Genomic DNA, 16,429 nt, shown 5'->3' with positions numbered 1-16,429 from the left:
AAAAAATAAATATTTTTAAGTGTAGCTTATTATTAAAATATTAATGTGCTTTTATAATGATACTAGGTTTGTTTTGACATCTGTTGATTGGTGTGTGTAGGAAGAAAAAAAAGAGACCAATATTACTCAAGCTCTAGTGTGATCTATTGACTTAGTCATGTTGTAATGCAGAAGTAATAACGATTCGCCCAAATAGTGTTAGATAAGGGAAACCATTAGCAAGTTTGAATTTGTATATCACATCTTTGTTAACGCATTCGATTGTCGGAAGATGCATGCACGAATATTTTTGATCATTTTATTCAAAAAACGATACCATCTTTTAATTTGTTGAAAGAAACAAAACGACAGTAGATGATTATAAATCATGTAACTAAGGTTGTGTCAGAATTTTTTTTTATTTAGTTCCATGTGAGTATAAAAGTAGCAAACATTGCAAAACATGTATGTCCTAGGCAATACAAATTTTAACTAGGAAAATATAAATTGATGTGTTTTTAAAAAAAAAAAGCACGCACGTAAGCTTATGGCTTTAAAAATACATGCTATTATTAATACATGCTACAAGTTATTGATAAATGATTCTACTGAGAAAAAAAGGACACCCGTTTTATTGACAATAACTCTGCTGAAGGTAGAGAATGAATCAAAATGTTTTAAATATCTAAAAATACATATATATGTGATGTCACTAAAATGCATATCAATGTAATGTCTTGCCAACCATTTTGATGGAAAGATGGAATTGCGAACCGGCAGACGGACGATCGAAAAAAGACAACATAAAAGCTGAGGTCTATTTTTTCTTAAGAAATTAATTTGATTGTGTGTTAATTAAAGATAGATGGACTTGTAAAAAAAATGAAATAAAATATGTACAAACTCATTATTTGCATCCAATTTGTTCACTTTATGTTTATCATGAATAAAGTGTAGGTTATAAAATAATGTAGCACAAATGACATAACCTTGATCTATTCATAAGATATACTAAAGACCAAGACACATTTCTTTTATCTACGAATGCCATACCTTAGCCCCACAATCCAACCTATCCTGACGATAGTTTTTGCAGACTACTATGTTCGTTGTCGTTTTACTTTCTTTGGTGGGAACATCATTTAGTAAGTTATTATTCAGAAGATAAAAATTTTCAGACGATAGCTAAACAAGTCATGTTTAAAAATAGTGTAGTACGTACGTTGAAAACCAATTACCTTAAGAGAAGACTGTAGTTGTAGTTGATTGAATAGCATCCCAATTTACAGTATATGAATTAAAAAGAGAAAATATGACAAGAATTATTTTGTCATAAAATTGATTGGGTTGCAACATATTCCAAATAATGTACAGCATTTTGTATTGTTTGTTGTCACTGAATTGTTTGCGTCTTTTAGCAAGTTCTCTCAGTTATAGAGGTGGACATCACTCGGCTTTAATCAACTGTCCGACGTGTGAGCATCACATTTGTGATGTCAATAGCCTGATGCAATGTGAAGTTTGTCAAATTGTCATACCCCACAAAGATCAACCACCACAAAATGTCAAATGTGCCCAGGTATATCAAACTACACTGAACAAACCTAAGTGTTCACCCTGATAAATATAATAATTTGAAAACTACCAAATAAAATAATTTTAAATTTTCAACATTTCGTAAGTGATATATGTTTTCTCGTCAATAGCATAGATAAAATAAGACAATTCCGATTGAAATCTAGTACCAGTGACTAAACGTCAAAACATTGAATTGCTCTTTTTCTGCGCGAGCTTAGTATGATGGGCAACTTTTTGTTACGGATATTATTCTTTAGTGATAGTTTCAAAAGAAAAACAAAAATGTCACAAGCCAAAATGATCATTGTAAAAACTGTCCGAACCGTTGGAATCTTGGTGTCTGCATCGTTCCTAAGATAGATAGTATTTACTTCAAATTTGCTGTTAATTTTGTTCTCGATATTGTTTTGAAAATGAGGCAATCCGATTGAAACGTTTATTCAATGTGATTTTTTTTCTCTAAGCGTAACATCATTTTTTCATCAGTTACCTAAAACAATCCAAAAGCACTGAATGAAATTCAACCAAGCATGAAATGTTTGTGACATTAAGCAAAGGTCAAGGTCTCAGGTTGCAACCAGGGGTCAAGATTAATGCATCGTTCTTAACCTGTTGAAAGTTAAGTGGAAATCAATCATCCCGACGGCAAAACAAATAAATGGGTTTATTTCATATATTGAAATATTTTATACTGGGTGAACACTAGAACTTTGGTTCAGTGTAGGTGTTATAAAAGTAACGCAGTAACCTTATCGTGCCTAGTTCTTCATACAACAAGCAGGCATTAGAATAAGTATGTCGCATTGATTTTCAACTCAGGTGCTCAAATGTTACTTTAGAAACCATAAATATTATCTAGCAATGGAATAGCATGAACTCTGAAGAGGAACATTCTGACTGGCGCATTGTAGAACACACGGTTGCAACAAATAATCTGTTAATTATATGTATTGGCTCAAAATTTTAAACTTAACTTTAACCTTATCTCTAATCTTGACTTTATCAATCATTCTTTTAAGAATAAAAATTCTCTTCAACCAAACCCGCTTCCTACACACTGTATTAGGCATTAATAATGTGGTAGTTCCCTTGATATCGCTTATAAATATTCCTCAATATCCTCCATTTTCAATCAAAGCTTTCGAATGTTGATGCAAATTGAAAGCAAAAATTAAACTTTACACATATATCATAATAGGCTGGACATTGTCATGAGGACCACCACAACTTTTGCTGTGATAACGAAGGATGTGTAGGTAAAAAAGCCTTTGCAAAATAACAGTTTCATTTTTTTCAACTTTTTATCTATCTATACCAATTATGTAATTAAGTTTCCAATCAGTTGATTCCCCATGAGAAAATCAGTTATTTTCCCACGATTGCTTGTGTTTTGGATTCGACGTTACTCAAATAAATTAATATATATAATTGGATACGACAGAGTTGGGAGCTAGGATTTAAGCCATGAACAAATATTAAAACAACATTTAAAAGTACCACACCTTTAGTAGCAAAAACGATGCATTTAACTCGTATACTCGTCAGCACACTCTGAATAAGTTGTTCTGATTCTGATTGTAATATCGCGCATAAGGTCATAAGGTTTTTCTTTGAGCAAGTAAAATTTAGCATATTAGTTTTTTTTATGAAGTAAGAATACTTTTTTCCAAATATAGTTGTTTTACCATACATTAAAAAAACGTGATTACATAAAAAGCAAAAAAATGAGTATTGCTTGAAGCTGTACTGTTTGTTCAACTGATTTCGTTTCTCTGCAGTCAGTCTAATAATGTTAATTAATTTTAGCTTTAACCTTCCTCCAAAATATCCTGGTGAAATAAAACTTTGTTAAGGATAAATACCCCTCTTTGAAAACACATGGCTGTGTTATCAACATTATAAATTACCATTTCAGAATCGATCTTTGGAAAACTTGGATCTACAGCAGTCCCGAATCCGACAGCAGGTTTTGCTTGTTTTCTTTTTCAAATTGTAACGAATTCGGTTCCATCATGGTCACCTATATTTGGTAACCTATTGGTGTTTTAATTTGTGTGTCTCATAGCTTTCGATGACAATTTTTTTTCTTTTTGTCATGAACTACAAGGTTTTTTTTTAACTCTGATACCTTATAAATTAAGATAAAATTCAAAATTTTTCTTGATGTATCCTTTGGATGTGAAGGTAGCGAGCATTGCAGAAAAAATAGTAAAATATACTTTGTAGATATTATAATATTCATAAACTAAATCTTGTTACAGAACGAATTATGCCATTTATTTATTCTGATATTTACCTTTTATGAAAGTATTTAGTCCATCATTATTACCTATCGCAACCTATTGATATTTAATTATTTAAAATTTCTAGCATCTACTATTGGATGTCCAAGCTGTGAAAAGGGAAACTGTGACTTCATCAATCGAGATCAATGTTTTATGTGCAAATTTGATTTGCACGATGGGCAAATACCTCATGTTCATTGTCTCAAAGAAAATGTAAGCAAAGAACCAATGAACGTTGCTCCTATTTCGATCCATATTAACAAGATTTTCCTGTTTATATGGCTCTTATAAGATATGAAAAAATGTCATATCAAACTAGGGTTTTTATTTTTTCAAAGGAACATTGCGACCCCACTCATCACAACACTCTTTGTTGTTCAGACGAACAATGCATAGGTAACATACATATCATATTATATAATTTTAATATCAAAATGAAACCTAAAAAGAACTTATTTTGAATGAACAATTTTCAAAACTATGGCAATAATTGTATAACATGCAAGTATGTCTGTTTAATTGGTCATCTCGTCGACGCACAATATTTACGATTCAGAGATGTATGATATAGTTTATTAATATGCAATGCTTTTTAAAATTTTAAATTGTCATAAAAATTACTCAAATTTATTCATTCAGTTCTTTTCATATTTATATACATTTCAAACAAAGCACAGGCATTTGGACAGTATTATCCAACCTCCCATAGCGTTACCCCGACAACTACTGCTGCTACTACGGATTACCCCACTACCTCAACTGCATCCTCAACTATCAATTTTACTAATGATGCTCCTACTACCCCAACTGCATCTGCAACAGCTACCACTCCTACAAGTGGTGTTCCTACTACCTCAACTGTATCTTTTGTCACTACCGCTCCACCTACTTCTCCTGATTCTTCTTCTGTATCTTCAACAATCACTGATGTGAACATTTCAACTGATAATGTCTCATCTACTACATCTTTCGACACGGCTGCTACTAGCTTATATACAGCATCTACCTTTACTGATCTGAACCAGTCATCTGCATTGCCATCTTCCAACACTACTGCTTCTACTCTTTCTACAACTTCTCAAGGTAACTGCTGTATATAAGAGAAACATTAGATGCATTTTCTTCAGAAAATTTTGTTTTCGTCGTATGAATTCAAATGCTAATAATTTATCTAGCATTATAAACTATGTTGTGTTTCCCAAGAATTACCGAAGGTTTAAGTTTTCTGGTTAGCTATTGTCCGCTGTCTGTCTGTCCATATACTTGTCACCAGTCTACCCATCTGTCTACTAAAACATTATAGTTTTACTTTTTCTCAAGGCCATTTGTGTGATTTTGATTAAGCCTGACAAAAACATCCAGGTGAAGGTCATCCAATATTGTTAACATTGAAGCCATTGTTATTTTTAAGGAAAAACCGAAATAGGGTTGAGTGTGTTGTATAATTTTAAAATAGTTAGCATCAGATCCTGTTAAGCATATTATGTTAATTAACAGCGGTTCTAAAGGTAAAAAATCTCATACAGAAAAATGAACATTGTACAACTTGTTAAAGCAGGCAATAAAATTAAACTTCAAGGTTTGCTATATCATTATTTAGAAGGATCAAAGAGGGCTACATTATTATATGATTATTGTTTCATAATTGAAAATTGTCTATCTGAAAAAAGTACCAATTATATGACATTTAGACCATATTTCAGGGTGTCATAAAATGTTACAATCTATAAGGTCCAAGTATACCTCAGCGTATCAAGAACATCATATTAAGAGCTGGAAATGTATATTTTTGAAATTAAATAGATTAAGGGTTTTTAATTAAAATCCTTTATCCTTTGAAGCCTTAACAAATTAAATGGTATCAAGGGGCATTGATAGGGCTCAATTACACATAGTTTAAATAACATTGAAAATAAATGTAAGTACGTTAGGACATTATTGATAATCTGCTCATATTGATAAAATGAATACGAAATCTTTATTAAGATCATAAGCCTTATGGCTTAGGAGCTCGTTTCACTAAAAGGCGTAACTTAAGATATGCCTCGGGATGTACGCCTAACGAACTAACGATCGATCGATCTTTGGATCGATAGATAGATAGATATAGGAACAAATTTTCCATTGAAAACCGCAAAATCTGATGTAATCTACGAACGATATTAAAAATCGAAACCATGGACATACGAGTTCTTGTTTTTTAGTTTCACGTCATCTCTGAAAAAAAACCTTCTAAATAGGTTTTACTGTTAAGAACATATGAGGAGGTTAACGGGGAAAGCAAGTAATATTAAAAGGAAACAGGGAAAAAACCAGAAGGGTCGTTTAGAGCTGTAGAACCCTCGGTATCCTTATTTCATTATTATAGGCTGATCATTGCCTCGAAGGCCAACAATCAATGATGTGAGAAGGGAAATGTAGTTAAATACTTCAATGTCAATGCTAAGTTTAATTTTCACACAAATTTATTAACTTTCACTAAAAGGCGTATATACACATATTGTAACTCTACGCCCGGCGTAAATCCGGACACAAGTCTAATTTTAGAGATAAGTTTCGTTTTACTAAAAGGAGAAAATTTTCGCCCCATCAATTAAGCCCAAAATATAAACCTTGCTAAGAACAGGTATAATTTTTTTTAAATTGCTATTGTTTACAATATCGTTATTCAAATTTGTGTAACATTTACAGTTTTTAGTGTAAGTTCTATACAAATGATAGAGACTAAACAAGTAAGCAAGTTTATGGGAGTTACAAAAACGCTATTGCTGAATTTTTACTATGCACATTGACCAACCTTCTATACTTTAAATACATTTTTAAATACATTTCATAATTAGCCACAGGTGCATAGTACTGTATACAGGGAAATGTTCACCCCCATTTTATTTTTGCCCCTTTCGCCCTCATTGTCAGCGGGCAAATTTAAGACCGGGCGAATTCGAATGATTTAAATTATTTCTCTTTAATAAAGATGTGTCAGTCCGAATTCGACATACAAGGCAAATCGGTTTGCAGGCATAGAAGGGCAAAAAAAAAAAAAACGCAGGGTGAAAATAATAAATTACGGTCAGGCGTACGCCTCATGGTAAAGTTACTTAAAAACAGGCTCCTGATTAAAGTTAGAATTTTTTTTTTACAAATATAATCAGCTTTGGTGCCAGCGTGGAATCAAAACGTTACAAAGAAAGATATTTCTATGTCTGTATGAACAACGACCTCCATAACTATGAAGAGTTAAAATTGGGTTAAAATTTGTTTTGCAGCAATGTGGTAAAAATAAGCGCAAAAAGAGATTACTGTGTACAACTACATGTATAAATTTTAGTATATTGAAACACATATTACATGTACAATGTATCTAATGGTTTTATCGCTTTTACAACAGTGTGGGCGAATGAATTGAGACTAGGTAGACGACCTTGCAAAAGGAAAGGTCTGGTCCTTCAATTGAGAATAAGGATAAGATAAGGTATACATGTACCAGCTGTTTGTTGATCATGCATTTGCACAGAACAGTGAAGTAAAATTGCAAGCGTACAATCACCACGCTGATATTGTTACTTATACTAGGTTTATGATTATTTTTATAGACAAGCACAATTTATGTTTTATATTTTTAGTTACATGTATTTATTTCATTATTAATTACTATAGTAAACGAATATTAGAGTTTAAAAGATTGCAATATACAAGGGTATCATAGTATCAACACAAAGCACAATAGAGAGTTATATGAATATGGATATTTTCGGTGGCATCAATTTTAGAATAAATATTAAATAGTATATTGACAAAAATTATTATAATTTATAAGTTGCATTTTCGACATATCGTATTTTTGAATGCTAAATTTTTCTTCAACTGCTCAGAATTTAGTGATTAACAATGTCACGATATATGCTCACGAGTCTTATCCGATTTGCTTCTTATAATATCTACATGAACATAGTGTTTATTGTATCAAGATCTACTAAATTTATTATCTTTATTCATTAAAAGGACATGATCAAAAAAACCAATACGAAATACATTTTTAGACGATCTACAAAATCACCGAATCATAACAATAAAAATCGATTCAATCCGTTTATTTTTTATTCCCTCTCATTTTAAAATTATTAACATCTTGGTAGAATTTCTAAATTGTATAAAAGCGGGTCGCTAACATATTCATGGGATACCATTCTTTTCTTATAATCATAATTTCAAATCATAATTAAGATTTTATTTACACAATTAATTTTCAGGTCAAGGAAACTGCACTGATGATATAAATAACTGTGAAATATGGTTATCATACGGTGTATGCCATGCCCTTCAAGAACAAACGAGCATGTATGCCCTGGCTTTACAATGTAAAGCTACTTGTCAGCTTTGTACAGGTAAGAAGCTTGTTTCAAGTGTTTTAACAGAACCGTGTGAGCTTCGATTTAAGTTTCTACAGATTTCATAACAAATAATCTAGGTTTAAGTATGTTAACCTACTATGGTTTACCTTATTTTACGAACAAAATGGATTTGTAAATAACATTTTCATATCATAGGAAATTAATGGGCATCAACATTTGTGGAAAAACGAATAGAATATTGGATTATAAAACAAATTTAATTTGTAAATACGTCAATAATGTAAGCGAATGCACGCTCAAGTTGCTTAACTCGTTTTCAAAAAAACTAAACTTGTTACAATATAACATGTATATATGAAACCACATTCAGAAGATTTGAATAAATTAAACTAAAATTTTAAGATATTATGTTTAACAAAAATTAATAATTTAGAAAAGAAGAAAAAAAATACCTTTTAAATCCTGGTATTTTCCTATATTTTTGTATATATCTCTTTTTCCAAAGGATATATGATTTGTGATTTTTCAGCATTTAGCGTATCATTTTCGAGAAACCATCCATACATGGATTTTAGATATAGTTTTAAGCATACTTATAATTATGAATAGGAAAAAGCTTTCATTAAAGTGCTATATCGACTGATAACGAACTCTTTAAGTACACAAAATATTGTATTCCAGAACTTGCAGCCTTTTTACAAAATGAATAGCCCAAAGCATTTACGATGTCTTTACATCACATACCGTGGATTTCTATTAAATTATCTTTCTTTATTTGTCATTTTGTACTTTTTAAAAACTAAATTCTTATTTATGCTTACATCCCCATTCAATGAAGGGAAAGGTGACGTTTGGACTTTTTTTAATAAAGCACTTATATATTGGACACCCCCACCGACAAATTACAAATTTAATCTTAGAAATATTGAAATCCCTCCTAACTTATTTAAGTTTTTCTTTTATTGGCTGTAAATAAACATTAAGTTAAGTGTATGTCTTTATTACTTAAATATTATTCCAGATTTATTACAACCCTAGTGTTTCCTCTTTAAATCAGCACACTTGGCTGTCTCAACAAATTATACACCCGAGTAGACTGCTTTAACATTTTAATAGATTAACAATGACAATAGAAGTAAAAAGTAAATTAGCATTACTTATAAATAAGTTCAGTGATTTTTGACGTTACTTTCTTTCACTTTTTCAGATTCGCATTGAAAAACTCAAGAGAAATGTCTTTACAGTTCTTGTACTGTTGTTGATATTCATAAATAAGGATGTAAAAGTTTCCCTCTTTTGTTATACAAGTGACTTTTATTCATTCAAAATTAAAAAACTCTCAGTGTACTGTGTAGAACGTTGGAGGGTCTGGCAGCAATCCCATGTTGCAGTCATCCGACGTACAGCAAAAATGACAAGAGTAATTTCCCGTTGCAAGAACGCTGCCAAAGTTTACACAACGATTTTGTGTTGAGCTGTGTGAAATCCATAGGTTTTTGCAGACAGATTCATCAACACACCTGTTACAGAAGAAATGTAGTAAAAATGCTTACTTATTTTTTATTGGCTCTTCAGAACTGTATGGTATTTATAAAAACCACAAGAGATTTTAATCATACGAAGCGTTTGAGCGCAATGTACATTTGCGTAACCTATTTGATAATTATAATAAAATATAAGTGAAGCTCAAAAAATGTAAAATATTTTCATTGCTTATAAACAAACAAATACAACATATAATTAAATTTCAAACAGGATCAAAACGGACAGCAAGATGTTTTAGCTACCTAATGGTATAAGTATGACATTCATTTGGAAGTCCGTTTACCTTTTATATATCTTGTCGTTTCCGAATTGATCATGAACAAGGTCCGTCATGCAGAAACTTTTTCCTCCTTCACAAGCTGAGGTTGGACCGAAATATATGCTCTGTGTATCACAGGGACTTTCATTTTCATAGTTCCCACACACCTTGCAGGATCGCTGAACCGAATCTAAATGAAAGTAAACCAATTATTAAATACAAATAAATACAAAAATTTGAAGCTTCGCAAATTTTAATGATAAAGAGTTGTATACTAATTACAATCAAATTATTTCTCACAAGTATGCTAATTGGTATATGCATGATATGATAAAATCATCGTGGAAAAGTTTAGCAATATTGGATGCAGTGTAGGAACTTTTAGGAGGTGAACAAATATGAATAAAATCGCCACATCAAAATACGACTTAATCGCCTGCAAATATCAAGCAAGCTACATTGAACTTCTAAGTCAAATCAAAGTACTGAAGTACTGACGGGAGGTGATTTTATCGACTATTATTTATTTCAAAGTCAACAACAGGTTATTTTGCATGGCAGTCCTATATGTACATGTGAATTACGTACATTTTTTATAATATGAATTCTCAGGCAGGAATTTCAGGAAAACCCCATATGAATCATCCTGTGTATTATTCGATGAATTAATTACATCAACCTAAACGTATCAATAATCGAAATATTTCTAAGAAATTGTATGGATCCAAGCAATATTGAACTTTAGTCTCGTTCAACCACACGCTCGGCTCTCTCCGTTAATCTCCGACAAGCAAGAAAAGTCGACTCTCTGCTTGTCGGAGATTTACGCAGACAACCGAGCGTCTGGCTGAACGAGACTATATTGAACTCTGGCGTAGGAATACATACAATGTACGAATACAAAAAATATCTAAATTGTTCGTACCATTTAAAATATGACTATTTACAATGTATCCATAAATAAGTTTCCTTGAAAAACAATGCTTTTGAAAACATTACATCGAATTTATCGACTATTTTCAAGAACTAAATGTTGTCAGCGGTGTTGATTTGTGCTTAGGTCCAAACACTGTTTCACTCTCGGTTTTTCTGAGTAACTACATTGGAAAGTTGATTAAAATCACCTCCAAAAAATGATGTAGAGTAATTACTTATGACTTAAAAAGACTTTGGAGACCGTGTAGGCAAAATGAGTTAATCGGTTTTGACCAGATACGAAAATTGGTTGGTGAAAGTGAATTTTTTTTTTATAATGTCAACTATTTGGGAATTCGCAGAGCACACAGACTTTGCAATCATAAACAAGCTAAAGATACAGACATATTAAAATCAATCAAGGAACAGTTTAATGAATACCTAATAAATCTAACTTTTATAAATCATTTGGGCTTGGAAACAAGGTTAAAAAACAAATATAATAATTCATGCGCTAAAAATATAATCTCCATTAACACCTAGAAAAGCTATCAGCTTCACATTATGTTTGGGTCATGCCCTTCCTATATTCAATGTCTTTGTAACCTTATTTAATATGTCTAAAGCTAAAGATTAGATATTGTAAAGTTTAAAAAAAAAACAAATAAAACTCTTTAATAGATCTTCTTAATCAAACGTAATCTGTCAGTGAGGGAGAGGGCGAATTAAGTTTTTATAACTTGTGCCCAATCCCATTGCAATATAAAATGCAATGAAGTATGTTCAAATCAAGTCAGACTTCTTTTATGAAGCAAACTTATTAAGGATAAAACTTAAAAAATAAATCAAGGACAAACCAGTCGACAATATTATAAAATATCATACGGGTTGTTAGTTGTTGTGGCGTAAATGCTGTTGTCCTTAGAGTTGATGTTGATGTAGTCTTTGGTATTGTTGTTGTTGTCCTTGTTGTTGATACCGGTGTCGTCGTTGTCACAATTGTTGTCGAATGACAATTTAAAAGACCATCATCTTTATTGATACGCATTTATATAGTTATAAAAGTATTTTGATAAAATACGTGCAAAAAGTTTGCGTTACACGTTATTAGGTATAATAGAAATAAACCAATCGTAAAAAAAAAAATAGATTGTCATCAAAAAATTGGACGTACGTATACAGTGGTCATCCCGACAGCACTTCTCGTGAGTATCAGCATGACATTTCGTCGGCTTAATATAAACAAAATGAAACTTACTTTAATTTTCTGGAAAAAAAAAATAATTTTTTAATTTGAATTTGTTTATTTTTCATTTTCGTTTATATCTTGATCTGATTAAATGTTAAAGCTTTGAATCATTTTATTTCAAACCGATAAATAGAAAATGAATCTAGAGATATTACAAAAATCAACTAATTATTTTTGGCTACTTTATTTTAAAATAATTGTGATATAGCATATATGTAGGAAGAAAAAATAAGATTTTACGGAAATTCAATACTTTGCCAATTATTTCTTCAAACACGAATTGCTAGTGGTAAATGCCTTTGGAGTTTTTTTTTCAATGTAAAGGTAATCTTCATTTTTGCAAAACCAAATTGTATATCAACACTTTTTTTTCAATTTCGTTCAATCGGACTACAGGAAACAATTAAAGGGGCATGGTCACGATTTTGGTCAAAAATTATTTTCCCGATTTCAACATCTACAATGCTTTATTAAGGCATTTTAGTAGGCAACTGAGTATCATTTGCTGAGTTTTAAGCGAGTTACGAAGCTTACAATTTTTGGCTATGTAAACAAATCTTTTGTTTACAATCTGAATATTGAGGTGAAAATTCCAATTTTAGACCTAAAATAAACGAGTTTGAACGTTAGAATCTGTTTATTTATGCTTAAAATGAATAAGAAGATTGACAAATCAGATTGTAAAAGAGTTTTACTGGCATATTGAACCTATGTAAACAAAAAAGGGCACCAACCTTGTTTACATGACAAAGAGTTGTGAGCCACGTATCTTGCTCATAAATCTACGACTGACTCTCAAATTTCACTTGATCATTAGAAATACATTCCTAAAGCATTGCAAATAATAAAAATAGTAAAATTGAATTTGACCATAATCGTGACCATGTCCCTTTAAGTACTGAAAAGAATCTAGCTTTTGTATACGTACCTCAATGAAGCATGTGTTTTGTGCTCTGCAGTTTCGTGTATTTATCTTACATTCAATGCATTTTACAGTATGACAGTGGTCACCATTACATATAGGGCAATTTACAACTAAATAAAAGAGATATACATTAACATATTGCATGTGATATGTAGTAAAGTCGCTTACAAAATGCAATTAAATTTTAATCTTAAAGCACCTATTCGTGTTATATTATATGAATATATATTCTAAGTATTACAAAACTTTCTTAATTTTGTTACGAACAATTTGATCGAACACCATTTTTTCATTGATATTTTATACAATTATCTAATTTTTCTAAAAATAACCTACATGTGATATCAATTTTATGACTAAAATAAATTTTTAAATCACATATGTACAAATGTTTCACATAACTTTTAAAATTTAAGTTGTATGATTTTAATGCTAATATTAATTCATCCCAGGTTGAGTTTTATCAATTCTTAACATTTAAAAATTCATTCCATTCATAGTTTTAGTCATTTCCCCATCTTAACAATTTCATTTCTGATTCAATTTTAAAATACATCAATGTATTTAAGAAGTCTCTTTGACATAACATTCCTTATTTAATGTTCTTTCATTTAAACATTTTAGACAGGAAAACGGACAGCGTTCAAATATTTTTTTTAAACCCGTTTTTATTATCATTATTATTATGAAATCTTTTGTTGCAGTTTCGAAATAAGTATCTCCATTTTACAAAATAAGATACCATATCATAGTAATTGCATAATCCAAAAACGGGATTCAAGACATTTAAAATATTCATAGCTTGACCATAATTAGGGTTAATTTAGATGATTTATATTATTTTGTTTTATAGATGTATCAGTCGATTTGTTCTTTACATTCACAATACATAACCGTTTTCAGAGACCTGATATCAGTGTTTCACAAGTCAAAGTAAGCTCAACCATGTGAAATTTTGTTCATCTGTAAATGCATATTCATCAAAGCGGCTCTATTATAAGTTGCAATTTAGTTTGTTTGTTTAGTTTGCTTAATTTATTAAAGTCAATCAACAATCAAAATACTGACAGTTTCAACTTCTTTGATTGAAATATAGATCAAACAATGAAATTCTTTTAAAAAAATTAAAGCCTATCTATATTGTGTATATTTTAAAGACCTGCATTTTGACAAAATAACCATATTCTTTTGGCTCAATCATTGTGTATGTACATTAACTTTCATTCTCCAGTTTCAACTTCTTTGATTGAAATATAAATCAAACAATGAAATTCTTTTTAAAAAATTAAAGCCTATCTATATTGTTTATATTTTAAAGACCTGCATTTTGACAAAATAACCATATTCTTTGACTCAATCATTGTGTATGTACATTAACTTTTATTCTCCTTGGCTGTCCAGAAAAGCCGATACCCATGAGCTAAGTCCTGTGGACGGTTAATTCAAATTATTAAAAAACCAACCCTAGTTCCAGAGCAAATGACAAAATAAGACTCATTCATACCTTCCTTCTGCTGGGGTATATAAAAAAAATAATGTAATGCATTTATCATTTTCAGTAAGTAATACTTACACGTCTGTGAATAATGACTTCCGAACACGGTGGCTGAAACAGACATTCTAACTACATGTAGATATAAAGATTTTAATAAGATCTAGTGATTAATCAGTATATTGAATCCAACAAATATTTATTATTAAATTGGGTCATTTTAATGCATGTATTTATCTATAGTAGTCGAAATGGAAGCAGTTTAAGGGCTCACTTTTAAAGGAACCCACCGTTTAACTGTTTGAGCATTTTTTTTCTTGTAAGCAGATAATTTAAACATATTATATTTACAACAAACAAGTGATGTTGTTTCATTTGTTGCACAGTACCTATACAGTTTTCGTCAGTACAGCATTTATTGTCAGAATGTGGACAGTCATCCTGTGTAGGAAAACCATAAATAATTCATTTCTTTGGTAGTTTTTTTTATCATAAATTAAAAGCACTCATCATATAATGCATGTTACCGAATATTACCTTACATTCGACGTGACTTATGTCCCCGTTGTGGTATGCACAGGCATGGCATTGTTTCGTAGAGCAAGACTTAACATTACAGTATGGACATTGTATTCGACCTATAGATAAATATCACATACATGTAACAAAGGATTACTTGTATAGTAAGAAGTCAGGATGAATTATTGATTAAATAGTGGAGATCACTTAGGTTTGTATATATGTATCTAAGGTCAAGAAAACTAGAATTTTTGGTGGTTATACACCATCATAGTTAACATAGCTAGAACGATTAGCCATGAAGTAGGTGTAAAAACCAGAGGTGTTACATTTACATAATATAAAACGATATCATCATTTCAAGCTCTGAGTCTTTTAACGTTATACATGCTTTAATAAATACCATTTTAAAAAAGAATTACATAGTCTGTAAAAATGAAAACAATATGTGCTCTGACAGGTGCCTATAATGAAATAGATAATGAGCGCCATTTTGTGAAAAATCATAGGTCGAAACATACATTTGCTTTACATTTTTATTATTTTTCTAAACAAGATATCTATCTTTTATGATGAATATCATTTTAATATTGATAAATAGAAGCGATTTCGAACACACTCTTTGCAATCAAACTCTTTTATAATGATTTTCATGTGTTGTTGTTGTTTTTTTTCAATTACGAAATCTCCTAAAGATATTGTACAAATGCCGATAAAAGGATTCCTTAGGACGGTCGAAGAAACGGTAGTTTCACAAATTCTTATAATTTTCATCTCGTTGTGAAATAGAAATGAGTAGTAGTTATTTGAGTATAATGTCGGGTTATATATGTTACAGATACCTAATGGCTGAGGTCATCGAAACAAAAATAGGGTTTCTCATGTGGTCTAAGACAGATATTTTTAGCCAAGAACAGAACAAAATCAATTTATATCACATGACATGCCGCTATAATACACTCTATCACATTCCAAAATCATATCATGATTTCCGAAAGGCAAAATATTCTATTTCCAATTTCCGATTGATCCAATGTCGCGTTTTATGATGATATGTTAAATGTGTACTTACTTTGTGAGAAAATCCATTGAATCGAGATAATTAGTAGAATCTGCAGTGTATACATAATGTGTAGTGGACTTATCGCTCCAGGTAAGTATCTTCAAAGTACAAGGTCATATCATAAAATATCACGAGTGAACTTATTTCTAGTGATCGTAAACGTCAAACCCACATAATTTTACAGAGACATCAGCAAAGTACTTTCATTTCTCGTTTATATTCTATATTTTATAATTTTATCGATATGAAACTTATCTTATTTCCAAAT

The 16,429-nt window shown here is 30.7% G+C and overlaps 2 protein-coding genes across 2 annotated transcripts; one reads left to right on the top strand and one right to left on the bottom strand.

Annotated features, from left to right (window-relative positions):
• Positions 1 to 1,012: 1,012 nt before the first annotated feature.
• On the top strand, positions 1,013 to 9,482 carry LOC128191178 (mucin-2-like). The gene is made up of 9 exons (XM_052863264.1): positions 1,013 to 1,124; positions 1,398 to 1,558; positions 2,756 to 2,813; positions 3,473 to 3,523; positions 3,928 to 4,055; positions 4,181 to 4,238; positions 4,515 to 4,925; positions 8,093 to 8,227; positions 9,402 to 9,482. Exons 1-9 carry the CDS (start codon positions 1,082 to 1,084, stop codon positions 9,410 to 9,412), a joined length of 1,056 nt encoding a protein of 351 aa, XP_052719224.1. The 5' UTR covers positions 1,013 to 1,081; the 3' UTR covers positions 9,413 to 9,482.
• A 4-nt stretch (positions 9,483 to 9,486) lies between these two features.
• Positions 9,487 to 16,303, bottom strand: LOC128191180 (uncharacterized). Its single transcript, XM_052863265.1, has 9 exons — positions 16,171 to 16,303; positions 15,117 to 15,217; positions 14,969 to 15,020; positions 14,661 to 14,693; positions 13,091 to 13,197; positions 12,088 to 12,145; positions 11,799 to 11,945; positions 10,023 to 10,188; positions 9,487 to 9,714 (listed from the first exon to the last, which is right to left on the bottom strand). Exons 1-9 carry the CDS (start codon positions 16,223 to 16,225, stop codon positions 9,534 to 9,536), a joined length of 900 nt encoding a protein of 299 aa, XP_052719225.1. The 5' UTR covers positions 16,226 to 16,303; the 3' UTR covers positions 9,487 to 9,533.
• Positions 16,304 to 16,429: the final 126 nt, after the last annotated feature.

This window comes from Crassostrea angulata, chromosome 7, assembly GCF_025612915.1.
Source record: "Crassostrea angulata isolate pt1a10 chromosome 7, ASM2561291v2, whole genome shotgun sequence".
Classification (NCBI taxonomy): Eukaryota; Metazoa; Mollusca; class Bivalvia; order Ostreida; family Ostreidae; genus Magallana; species Magallana angulata.
This window is presented reverse-complemented; position numbering and strand designations above follow the sequence as displayed.

Excerpts from the sequence above, each read along its gene's own strand:
- LOC128191180 (XM_052863265.1), bottom strand. The coding sequence starts at position 16,225 with ATGTATACACTGCAGATTCTACTAATTATCTCGATTCAATGGATTTTC. Across the intron at positions 13,198-14,660 it reads AAGTCATTATTCACAGACGT|TTGTAAATTGCCCTATATGT; the intron begins GTAAGTATTACT and ends TCTTTTATTTAG. Across the intron at positions 12,146-13,090 it reads AAAACACATGCTTCATTGAG|CCGACGAAATGTCATGCTGA; the intron begins GTACGTATACAA and ends GTTTATATTAAG.
- LOC128191178 (XM_052863264.1), top strand. The coding sequence starts at position 1,082 with ATGTTCGTTGTCGTTTTACTTTCTTTGGTGGGAACATCATTTA. Across the intron at positions 2,814-3,472 it reads TGATAACGAAGGATGTGTAG|AATCGATCTTTGGAAAACTT; the intron begins GTAAAAAAGCCT and ends TTACCATTTCAG. Across the intron at positions 4,926-8,092 it reads TCTTTCTACAACTTCTCAAG|GTCAAGGAAACTGCACTGAT; the intron begins GTAACTGCTGTA and ends ATTAATTTTCAG.